The sequence below is a fragment of the Mustela putorius genome, unplaced genomic scaffold, assembly GCF_011764305.1.
Source record: "Mustela putorius furo isolate JIRA1106 unplaced genomic scaffold, ASM1176430v1.1 tig00000145_pilon_pilon_pilon, whole genome shotgun sequence".
Taxonomy (NCBI): domain Eukaryota; kingdom Metazoa; phylum Chordata; class Mammalia; order Carnivora; family Mustelidae; genus Mustela; species Mustela putorius.
Genome location: NW_025421294.1, coordinates 32,700,122 through 32,712,465, shown reverse-complemented (window position 1 = coordinate 32,712,465; position 12,344 = coordinate 32,700,122). Strand labels below are relative to the sequence as shown.

Genomic DNA, 12,344 nt, shown 5'->3' with positions numbered 1-12,344 from the left:
AGTAGTTGAATCACATGCTTTTTCTCTATATTATGAGATGATCTTAACGATTTTTGCCCTTGATTTTGTTATTGTGTTGTATCACGTTGGTCTATGGATGTGGAACCATCTCTACATCTCTAGAATAAACCCTAAATGATGTGTATGATCCTTCTGATATATTGTTGAATTTGGCTTAATATTCTGTTGAAAATTTTTACTTATGTGTTTCTATGGAAATTGGCCTTTGATGCTCTCTTCTGTTGTGTCTTTGTCTGATTTTGGTATCAGGGTAATGCTGGCCTTGTAAAATGAGTTTGGAGGTGTCCCTTCTCTTTTTGTTTTGGAAGACTTTGAGAAGTGTTGGTAGTAATTTTTCTTTAAATGTTTGGTAGAGTTCACTAGTGAAGAGGTCTGGTTCTGACAGATGCCTGTTGGGAGGTTTTTGATTACTGACTAGAATCTCCTTACTAGAAATCAGTCTATTTTTGATTGATTTTTGATTTCTTCATGATTCAGTCTTGGTAGGTTATATGTTTCTAGAAATGTATCCATGTATTCTAGGTTATTTAGTTTGATGGCATATAATTATTCAGTAAGAGACTTATTTTGTCTATCTTAAGAGCAGAATACAGTTAGTTCTGGGGTTACTGAGACTGAATATCTAGTTTAAAAATGTTTAGGTATTCAGTCTTTAACTATCCTATCATCTAACCAGCTGTGTCATCTCTGCTACCTAGGTTTCTCTTTTTTAATTATAAAATGGGAGATAATAATGTTTACATCTTAAGATTGGTGCTATTATATTTAGTGACTATATACACAATTTTAAGAGGATACAGTACTGTTTTGGCTGAGGTAATTGACCACCAGTAGCCAACATAATCATTCACATAGTTATTCAGCGTAATGGAAGGTATGGGAAACAGGGCCTGGTGCCAGTCATCAGGTTTGAGATCTGAGCAATGATGCTTATCTGTTTAGTTTGGAGGATATTCAGAGAATCGTATTCATTATGGTCTTTTCAGGGCTTTGTACTTTAGTTGGCTTTTTTATGGGAGAAATTATTTTTAAAATGCTGAATTTATTTATACTGAAAGAGCTTCCTAACTTTTGAAATCGATCTCTTTTGTAATCACATTTGGTTTTGTTATATTTTTTTGTTTATTTATTATTGAATAGCGTTGTGCCTGGGACTTAATGGCTATAGTATATTAAAAATATTCTCCAGCTCTGAGAAGTTCTCCCAACTGCTGGCCAGTTGGGAGAAAATAATGTACACAGATGAACTGTTTTAAGTGACTGTATAAAATAGTGTATAATTTTTTGTAGGAAATATATGCAATTCAATGAGAAATAATTGAATGTAGAGGTAGCGTCAGATGAGATATGTGAGTGAGTGGGACTTGGACGGGATTGTGAAGAGTAGGTAAAATTTGGGTAAGTGACAAATATAGGACATTGTGAGTGGAGGAAGAGTTTGAAGATGATGAAGAGGTCAGTATAGTATACTGGGGTCAGTAGTTAAACTAGCTTTGCTGATCATTTGTTGGATTAGGAAATCAAGAAGCGATTTGGGACAGAGAGCTTTGAATGCTTTCCGTGTAAGCACCAAAGAGCCATCTAGTGATCATTATTTCATTTTTCCCTTATCTTAAGTTTTTACAATTCATTTATTGGTTATCTTAGAAATTAGTCTTTTAATAAAAATTGTGACTTGGTAATACTGAACCACTTTTAGTATTCTTTACCCAACATCCCCTTCATCTTTTATGGTATTATTTTCAGTTTTCTTAATTGTGCATACATTTTACACTCCTAAGGTATTAGTAGTGTTGTCCTTTACTGTCAGTATTCATTGATACTTATTCTCTGAATTCCTTCCTATAGTTTTGTTTTCCTTTCTGGGATCATTTTTCTTCTGTCTCAGGGACTTCCTTTGGTGTACTACATTGTAATGGAAGACTTTACCTACAAACTTTCTTAGCTACTGTTTGTCTGAAAAAAAATTTTTTTTTTAAGATGTCATTTATTTGAGAGAGTGAGCTTGAGCAGGGGTAAGGGTAAAGGGAGAGGGAAAAGCAGACTCCCAGCTGAGCACAGAACCCGACACGAGGCTCGATCCCAGGACCCCAAGATAATGACTCAAACTGAAGGCAGACACTTAACCAGCTGAGCCACCCACGTGCCTCTGAAGATACTTTTAATTCACATTTACTAAGGCTGTTTTTGCTGAATATACAAGTCTAGATTGGCCGTTCTTTTCATTTGGCACTTTACTTTTTCTTTAATCAAAATAAACTTGTGGTACAATGTTTTATTAGTTTGAGGTATATAACATAGTTATTAAACAATTCTGTACATTACAGAATGTTCACCGTAAGTGTAATTATCATCTTCACTCTACAAAATTATTATGGTGTTTGTGACTATTCTGTATGCTGTATTTTTGTCCCCCTGACTTATTTTATAACTGGAAGTTTGTACCTCTTAATCCCCTTCCCTATTTAGCCTGTCCTCCCACACCCTTCTCTTCTGGCAACCACCAGTTTATTGTCTTTCTGTTTGTTTGTTAATGTGTTTGGTTTTTTAGTTCCACATGTCCGTGAAATCGTATGATACTTGTCTTCCTGGGTCAGACTTATTTCACTTAGCATAGTAGTCTCTAGGTCCATGTTGTTCCAAGTGGCAAGATGTCATTCTTTATGACTAATATTCCTCTGTGTGTGTGTGTGTCTGTCTGTCTCATATCTTAATCCATTCGTCTGTCAGTGTACATTTAGGTTGCTTCCCTAGCTTGGCTATTATGAATAATGCTGCAGTCAGCATACGGATGCAGGTATCTTTCTGAATTAGTATTTTTTTCTTTGGGTAAATACCCAGAGTGAAATTACTGGATGATAAGGTATTTCCATTTTTAATCTTTTGAGGAACCTCCATACTGTTTTCCACAGTGGCTGTATCACTTTACATTCCCACCAACAGTGCACAAAGGACCCTTTTTCTCTGCATCCTTGCCAATACTTGTTATTTATCTTTTTAAAATTTTAGTTATTCTGGCATTCTCTTTGTGGTTTTGATTTGCATTTCTCTGATGATGAGTTTTGTTGTACATCTTTTAATGTGTCTTTTGGTCTTCTGGATGTCTTTTGTTGGAAAAATGTCTGTTCATGTCTTTCTTTCTTTCTTTCTTTTTTTTTTTTTTTTAAAGATTTTATTTAATAGAGAGCAAGAGAGCATGAGCAGGGTGAAGGTCAGAGGGAGCAGAGGGAGAGGCAGATTCTCTGCTGAGCAGGGAGGCCAATGTGGGAATCAATCCCTGGACCCTGGGATCATGACCTGAGCTGAAGGCAGATGGTTAATCTACTGAGCCACCCAAGTGCCCTCTTCCGCCCATTTTTAAGTGGATTATTTGGTTTTTGGTGTAGTTTATATGAGTTTTTTATAGGGATATTAACCCCTTATTGGATATATCCTTTGCAAAGATACTTTGTTAGGTAGGATTGCCTTTTTGTTTTGTTGATGGTTTCCTTTGTTGTGGAAAAGTTTTTTATTTTGGTGTAGTCTCAATGTTTATTTTTGCTTTTGTTTCCCTTGCATGAGGAGATATATTTAGAAAGAAAGTTACTAAGGCTGATGTTTAAGATACTGCTGTCTTGTGTTTTGTTTTAGGAATTATTTATGTTTAAGTTTTAATTAATTAAAATTTTTTTTAATTAATTAAAAAACTGGGTGGCTCAGTTGTTTATGTTTTATGTTTAAGCTCAAATACTACATTTAAGTCCATTTTGAGTTTGTGAATGGTGTTAGAAATTGGTCCATTGGTACCATTTATTGAAAACTTTTCCCCATTGTATATTCTGGCCAATTTTGTCCAAGTATTTTTGTTCAGTAAATTTTGTCCAATTTACTGACCATGTAAATGTGCGTTTATTTCCGGGTTCTCTACATTGTTTTATGGGTCTTTATGTTTATTGTACCAGTATCCTAGTAATTTGGTTACTTTAGCTTCACAGTGTAGGGCTTGAAGTTTTGGATTATAATACCTCTAGCTTTGTTCTTTTTCCAGATTGCTTTGGCTATTCAAGGTCTTTTGTATTTTTATACATATTTTAGTAGTATTTTCTCTAGTTCTGTGAAAAATTATACCAGTATTTTAATAGGGATGCATTGAATATGTAGATTGTTTTGGGTAATGTGGATATCTTAATGCTATTGCTTTTACTAATCCATAAGCATGGAATATCTTTCCATTTGTGTCACCTTTAGCTTCTCTTCATTGTCTTATAGTTTTAAGATTACAGGTCTTGGGCGTCTGGGTGGCTCAGTTGTTAAGCTCTGCCTTCAGCATGATCCCAGGGTCATGCTGAGATGTTATTTATCTTTTGGTGTTTGTAATGATCCCAGGGTCCTGGGATCAAGCCCCAAATCGGGCTCTGTGCTCTGCCTGAAACCTGCTTCTCCCTCTTCCACGCCGCTCCCCCCCCCCGCATCCCCCCACCTCCGCTTGTGTTCCCTTTCTCACTATGTCTCTGTCAAATAAATAAATAAAATATTTTAAAAAAAGAAAGTACAGGTCTTTCACCTTCTTTGCGGAATATATTCTCAGGTATTTTATTCATCTGATGCACTTTTAAATGGGGTTGTTTTCTGTTATTAGTGTGCAGAAGTATACCAGATTTCCATGTGTTGACTTTGTGTCTTGCAACTTTGAGTTTTGTGGCATCTTTAAGTTTTCCTGTACATCATATCATATGCTCTTTCACTATTGATGGTTTGACTTCTTCCTTATCCAATTTGGATGCCTTTTATTTATTTTTTCTTGTCTGATTTCTGTGGCTAGAACTTTTAGTGTTATTGTAAGGGCCTATTTATTTAGCCAGGGTGGCCCCACCTTGGTCGAACAGCCATTTTGTTGTTTATGCAATAAAACTTAAATTGACCCTGTCCCGCCCCCCCCCCCCCCGGAACTTATTTAAAAGCAAGTCCAGGAAACCAATCCCAGGTAACAAAGTCCAAATACAAGGATGGGTCAGGCCAGGTGGAGGTCTTCAATCAGTGGGGGCCATACTGTCTCCTAGCTACCAAGGTGATAGGCAAGTTTCCATAGCTACTGTGGGGTGAGTTATAATTCAGTTAGCCACCTGTGTGTGGCCAGGCCCAACCACATGGCCTTTGCTCTATAAAAGTTAGTCTGTGAGGCAGGGAGGGGTCGTCCTCTCTGTAAGGGGTGGCCCCAACCAGTGGGGGTCTGATTCTTGATGCTTGGCACGAAAATAAAGCTTTGCTTGACTTTCGCTTTGTATTAATTTCGCTCCTTTGACCATGGACCCATTACTAGGGGACCCAACACTATGTTGAATAAAAGTGGTCAGAGTGTACATCTTAGTCTTAGAGGAAAATTTCAGTTTGTCACCATTATGTTGTTATCTGTGGCTATATTGAGGTGTGTTCCCTCTAAACCTACTTTATTGGGAATTCTTAGCATGAATGGATGTCGAATTTTATCAAGTGCGCTTTCTGCATTTACTGAAATGATCATATATGGTTTTTATCCCAGGTTTTGTGAATGTGATACATTACATTGATTTGCAGATGTTGAACCATTCTTGCATCCCTGAAAGAAGTCCCACTCAATTGTTATTATTTTAATGTATATTGAATTTGGCTTGCTAATGTTTTGAGGATTTTTGCATCTATGTTCATCAAGGATATTGGCCTATAACTTTCTTTTTTGTAGTTTTTGTCTGATTTTGCTATCAGGGTAATGCTGGCCTTGTGGAATGAATTTGGAAGTTTTCCTTCCTATTCTTTTATTTATTTATTTATTTATTTATTTATTTATTTATTTATTGGATAGTTTGAGAAGGGTAAGTATAAATAACTCAGAATTCTCTTGTGAAACTGCCTGGTCCTGGATTTTGTTTGTTGGGGGCTTTTTGATTACTTAGTTTTGTTATTAGTAATTAATGTGTTCACATTTTCTGTTTCTTCCTGATTCAGTTTTGTATGTTTTTTGGAATGTATACATTTCTACATTCTGTTGTCTGTTTTGGTGGTGCCAATATTTTCATAGTATTCACAAGTATCTCAAAAATTTTTAAATTCTTATGTCATTTGTTGCTTTTCTTTCATTTCTCATTTTACTCTATTTTCTTGATTATTGTGGCTGACGGTTTGTTTATGGTTTCAAAGAAGTAGCTCTTGATTCTTTTGGGGTGGGCGGTTTCTATTTCCACTCTAATCATTGTTATTTTTTTCCTTCTGTGATCTTCGAGCTTTGTTCTTTTCCTAGGTCTTTTAGGTTGTAAGGTTGAACTTTTTAGTTGAGGTGGTCCTTTAGAACTGCTTTTGCTGTGTCCCAAAGGCTTTCAGCCGTTGGGTGTCCATTTTCAGCTGTTTCCAAGGATTTTTTGAGTTCCTCTTTGCTTTCTATGTTGACTCCTTGGTTTAGTAAGAAGCATATTATTTGGTGTCCATATGTTCATGTTTTTCCCAGTTTTTAAAATTTTTTTCCTTGTAATTGATTTTTAGTTTCATAGCCTTGTAGTAGGAAAAGGTGCTTGATAGGATTTTATTCTCTGACATTTACTAAGTCTTGTTTTCGGCCTAATATATGATTTATCCTGGGAACAATCCATTTGCTATTGAAAAGAATGTGTCTTCAGTTGGTTAGGGAAGCAGTGTTGTATACAGATGCATTAAATCCATCTGGTTGAAAGCTACCATTTCCTTACTGATTTTCTGTGTGAATGATCTATGCATCATTGATGTGTAATTTGGGGTCTGAGCGTGAATTTCTTTACTGTTATTGTTTTACTGTCTGTTACTTTCTCCTTTGAGATCTGCTAATACTTGTTTTACATATTTAGATGTTCTAATGTTGGGTACGTAGATAATATTGTTCTACTCTCTTGTTCAATTGATCCCCTTATTACTATTATTATGTAATGCCATTCTTCGTCTTTTAATACAGTCTTTGTTTCAGAGTCTATTTGTTCTGATACATGCCATGCTTCCCAGTTTTTGTTTTGGTGGTTTTCTTTTTCACTTCCATTTGCTTGAAATGCCTTTTCCATTCCTTCACTTAAAAGTCTCTTGTGTGTCTGTAGGTATAAAGTGGCTCTCTTTTAGGCCACATGTAGATGGGTCTTGTATTTTTATCCAGTCACCCTATGTCTTATGATGGGAGCATTATGGACCTCATTACCATTTCATTGTTTTGTAATTTATGTAGTTCTGCCATGTTCCCTTCTCTTTGTGACTGATGGCTTTCTGTAGTGTTACATTACACAATCTGAAGTTGATCTATTTTAAGTTTAGACACATTCAAAAAGCACTTTACTCATCCCTCTACCTTTTATGTATATGAAGTCATTTTATATATTTTTATTTTGTAAATCCTTTAATGTAGATATAATTGATTTAACTACTTTTGCCTTTTAATGTTCCCAACAGCTGGGTAAGTGATTTATCTACTTCCTTTACTGTGTGTTTGCTTTTACCTGTGAAATTTGTCCCTTTTTTAGTTTTCACCTCTAGGCATGGCCTTTTCTTCTTAGAAAAGTCTTTTTAACATTTCTTAAAAGGTTGATTGAGTGGTGATAAGTTACTTTTCTTCAGGTAGAGTATTCCTGATTGTAGGTTTTTTTCTTTCTCTACTTGGAACAGATCATGATACTCCCTTCTGCTCTACAAAGTTTGTGTTAAGAAATCTGGTAGGTTTATGGGGTTTCCCTTATATGTAACTAGCTGCTTACCTCTTGGTGGCTTTATGATTATCTCTTTAATTTTTGATACTCTATGTTTCTTGGTGTGGACCTCCTTGGGTTCATCTTACTTTGGTTTGTGATTCTTGGGCCTGTATCTGCTACCTTCATCAGGCTAGGGAAGTTTTCAGGTCCTTTCTTGGTTTTCTGGGATCCCTATAATGGGAGTATGTATATAGTATGGTTAATGTCCCAGAGACCATTTAGCCTTTCATTTTTTTTTTTTTTTCCTTTTTGCTCTTCTGCTTGGTTGCATTATGATACCCTGTCTTCTGGATCACTGGTCTGTTCTGCCACATCCTCTCCTTTGCTGCTGATTCTCTCTAGTGTATTTGTCATTTCACTTACTGTATTTCAATCTGATTGGCTTTTTTATATTTGCTGAATTTATGCACTCTTCATCCAGTAGACTGAATCTTTGTTTCATTTAAGCATATTCCTGTCTCCCATTTTGACTTTGTGAATTAGGCCACTTAGTTCTCCCAGTGTTGAAAGGGTGGCCTTCTGTAGGGATGTTCCATGTGCAGTCGATGTCGATGAGAGTCGATGCAGTTGATGGGAGCCTTGAGGTGTGGGTGTACCACTGCATCCCATGCTGGGGCCGTCGCAGTGAGATGGCTTGAGCTGGTGTGTGCGCACCAGGGGGACGGGGATCATTGAGGCCACCGGCCGGCTAGAATGCGCAAACTCTGCTTCTGTTTGCATGGTCAAAGTGGAAGGGGCACATAAATAACTTTGCTCCTGAACACTTCCAACCCCCAGAGTAAAGTCTAACCATTTCCCTACCTAGATGTTAGTGGTGGGTTTCCTTCACTTGTAGTCTGCTGGGTGACTTCAGGCTGGGTGGCATTTGGGTCCAGGTGTGCACCTCACTCTCAAAGTTTATCCCCTGTCACCAGCATTATTCCATGTGGTCCTCCTGCCTTCTACAGCTCTGTGACACTGGTAGCTGCAGGACTTGTGTACCTCTTACAGCTTTTCTTTGGGAACATTAGTCTGCCGTCAGCTGTCCCATCCTATGTAGATGTAGTATGTGGTATTTTTCCTACCAAATGCCTTTTGACAAGTACAGTAGCCTATTAGAAAGATTAGGAATAGTAGAAACAGGTGATTATTGAAAAGCGTGGATTTGAACTGTACAAATCCACTTACATGTGGGGTTTTTTTTTTGATACAGTGTAGTACAAAAAATGTATTTTCTTGCTGTGATTTTCTTAACTTTTCTCTAGCTCACTTATTATTATAAGAATATGGTATATATATAACATACAAAATACGTATTAATAGACTATTACCAGTAAGAATTCCGGTTAACAGCAGGCTATTAGAAGCTTTTAGAGAGTCAAAAGTTAAACTTTTGACTGTCCCAGGGGGTCATAGCAACACTAACCTCCGCATTATTCAAGGGTAAACTGTAATGTTAGGAAATCACTGGTTTCTAGTGTGGGATTAAAGAGGAGAGGATGGAAAGGTGGTGTGAGAAGGTGTGGAGGAGCAGAGAGGGAGGTCATGTGAATGGAGAGCAAAGCCAGGATCCTTACCACTTGATCTTTGGTGCTTTGGTTACTTCTATCTCCCGTGGTCCTGTGGGAAGTAAGTGCTGAGAAGATAAAGTCAAAAACATGGTTACTGATAGAGAGAAAGAGCCGGACAGCCAAAAGAGATCCCAGATGTGTTTAGTCCTAACAAAGAATAGAGCTAGGCCAGACCTGCCTGTCTCTGAATTTCACATCAGTCCATGGTACATGAGAAAAACTACCATGATGTGTCCCTGACCTAGACAAAATCCTGTGTAAGTATGGACTATCCTTATTTGGAGGTTAACCCACAAAGTTGAAAAATCTTGGGTTGTGTGTTAAGTGTGTTAACATGTCCTTTTTTTCTGAGAATTGACCGGTGGTGGTAGAGGTCTTTTTTGTAAAACAGAGTGGCAGTTCCGACATCGTTTTAAGATTTTTGCTGGTAAATGAAATCCAAGTATCTTGGAACTACAGTTCTTCTTAAGCCCTTTTTTAGTCAGAGTGACCCCTGTGAGATCCTCCTAGTCCGAGTTCTTTCAGCAGCTGCATGGAGAGGGGTAGGAAGGGACGGAGACAGAGCCTTAGGAACTGTCCGTGAATCATGTGAGGTGGGGTGTGTGGGGGAAGTTGAAGGACAGTAACGAGGAGTGGAGAGTCCAGCATTTCCCCCACCAGCAGTACTAGTGAAAGAGATGGAAGAGGTTTTCATGGGCATGACGGTCGTTGCAGTTCTAGCTACTGAGTGGGCTATCCCTCTTGACTTGGTTAAGAGCACCATTGAATTTCAGATAGCAAAGAGGACCTTAGAGATCTAATCTGTATTCAGCAGCATCACGGGATGGTGGGGGCCCAGGCCGGGTCGGGGAGGGGGCGTGCTTTCACCTTCCCTGAGTCTGCTTTTCAGGAAGTCCATGCCTGCCAGCTTAATCACCACGATTGTTCTCTGTCTGCATTATATCCAAGTTATTGACTGATTAGTGTTCCAAATAAAATTCATATCCTTATTTGATGTTGTTTGTTTGAAACCAAGTTTTAGGATATGTATACTACAGATACTACCTGTTATCATTTTAATGTGCAGCAAAACTTACTCCATTTTTACTTGCTGTTTCTTGGAATATGTTAATAGAAGTTACCTAATTCATTTCGTGTTTTATCACATTCCATTAGATCTACATATTTTTAAAAACAGACTGAACTTTTTTTACTCTGTATATCCTCTTGTTATCCAAACTCATTTCATGGCATCTGGTGGTTGCATAATTCTGGTTATCTAAAATGCTGGTGCTGTTACAGATGACTTAAGGCAATTATAAAATGTATTTTTATAATTTATGAGTAACTTTAAATGGAAGAAAGTTTTCTTGATTTCATGAAGTGTTTTCAAAGACAGATTATCAAGAATAAGATTTGTTACTTCCTCTGAATGAGCTTATTTAATTTGCTAGTAACTTTGCAAGTGGGCTACACAGTAACCATAGAGATGGTAAAATAAAATTTCCTGTATTTTAGCAAGTGACATTTTTAAAAAGTTACTTGTGATTAAGTATTTGCATATTCAGATGAGTAACTATCTGTTGCTTTTTTGAATCTTCGTCTTCCCATCCTTCTCTGAGTGTCAGCAAGAAAAGCAAGAAAAACGTCACCTGGATAAGTTTCAGGTGGTTCTTTTTTTTTTTTTTTTTTTTTTTTGGTCGTTTTCCTCATTCCTGTTGGAATTAAGCCAACAGGTCATTTTTTATATAGTTTTTATGGATTATTCTCTTGAAAACTGATAAACATTTCGTTTTTGAACTCCAGTGGTTTATGGGAATGATACTAACTATTGTGGATTTGTCCTATCTGGTCACTGTAATCTTCATTTGGCACATGAACAACCATCTATTCTGTTGCAGGTGGTTTGACATTGGCTGTTTGATAGTGGAAGACCCCGTCCATGGCATTCACCTGGAAACGTTTACACAGGCCACACCCGTGCCTTTGGAATTTGTACAGCAGGTTCGTTTTCTTCTTTTTCATCCTATTAAATAGAAACTTGAAATACCGTTTTTAGAATACAAGTTTGTGTGAAATAGGCTATATATTCTTGATTTTGTGACAACTTTGCACTTTTAGCCTTTTCTGTTTTTCAGTTTCTAGTTTCTTTCATGTCGTTTGAGTACCTTCCTCCTTTCTTTTCCAGCTGGCTTTGAAAAGGTAATATGTCACAGCCTTAATCACTATTTTCCTCTTCTTTTTATTATCCTGTTCACTACTGTCAGCAGAAAAAAATGATTTACCTGTTCTGCTGTTTACCTTTCATTATCTATCATTTTGGTCCCCCATTATTTCCATATCTTTTGTCTTCGTTCATCTTTTGTAATAAGTGGAAACCAGTTTAGAAACCTTACCTGTGGGGCACCTGGGTGGCTCAGTTGGTTAAGCATCTCCCTTTGGCTCAGGCATTGGGCTCCCTGCTCCCTGGAGAGCCTGCTACTCCTTCTGCCTGCCACTCTGCATACTTGTGCTATTTCTCTGTCAGATAAATAAATAGAATCTTTTAAAAAGAAAAGAAACCTTACACGAAAGGCACATGGCTTTCGGTTTGTTAAAAATTTAACTCTGAGTTTACTTGTCTACATGGTATTTAGAAGAGAAGCATCATGTACAATAACTGGTTCCCTACCTTTCATCCTTTCTTGAACAATCCAGAATGTAAATAAAGGTTTATGTGGAAGGCTTAGTACTCCATGGAAAAGGGCATTTTGTTGTCCTTTTCCTAAGTTCCATTTCACAAAATTTTCAACACATTTGGTCTTATGGACATTGTTAAATGTCATCTAAAACTCTCTCAAGAGTTAGTTGGGTCTTTAGCTATTTAGCCTTGTTCATGATGGTCTCCCTAAGCATCATGACCGTGTACATAAACCACCGCTGTGGTTTATGTACTTGCCTGGGCACTGCCATCCCCACGAGGGTGTTTCTCAAACACCATCCTAGATATTATGGATATTTAACACTTCAGAATCATTTTATATCCTTCAGTGAAAGGAGTAGCTTTAATAATATCTGCTAGTAAATGCCCCCCCCCCAAGTG

At 37.3% G+C, this 12,344-nt stretch overlaps 1 protein-coding gene across 2 annotated transcripts in view; it reads left to right on the top strand.

Annotated features, from left to right (window-relative positions):
• The window catches only part of PRRC1 (proline rich coiled-coil 1), a 37,832-nt gene that overhangs the window by 21,202 nt on the left and 4,286 nt on the right, over positions 1 to 12,344 (top strand). For both annotated transcript variants that reach the window (XM_045075555.1, XM_045075556.1), the window contains one exon: positions 11,164 to 11,266. In XM_045075555.1, coding sequence (XP_044931490.1) covers positions 11,164 to 11,266 — 103 coding nt within the window. The remainder of the gene's footprint in view (positions 1 to 11,163; positions 11,267 to 12,344) is intronic.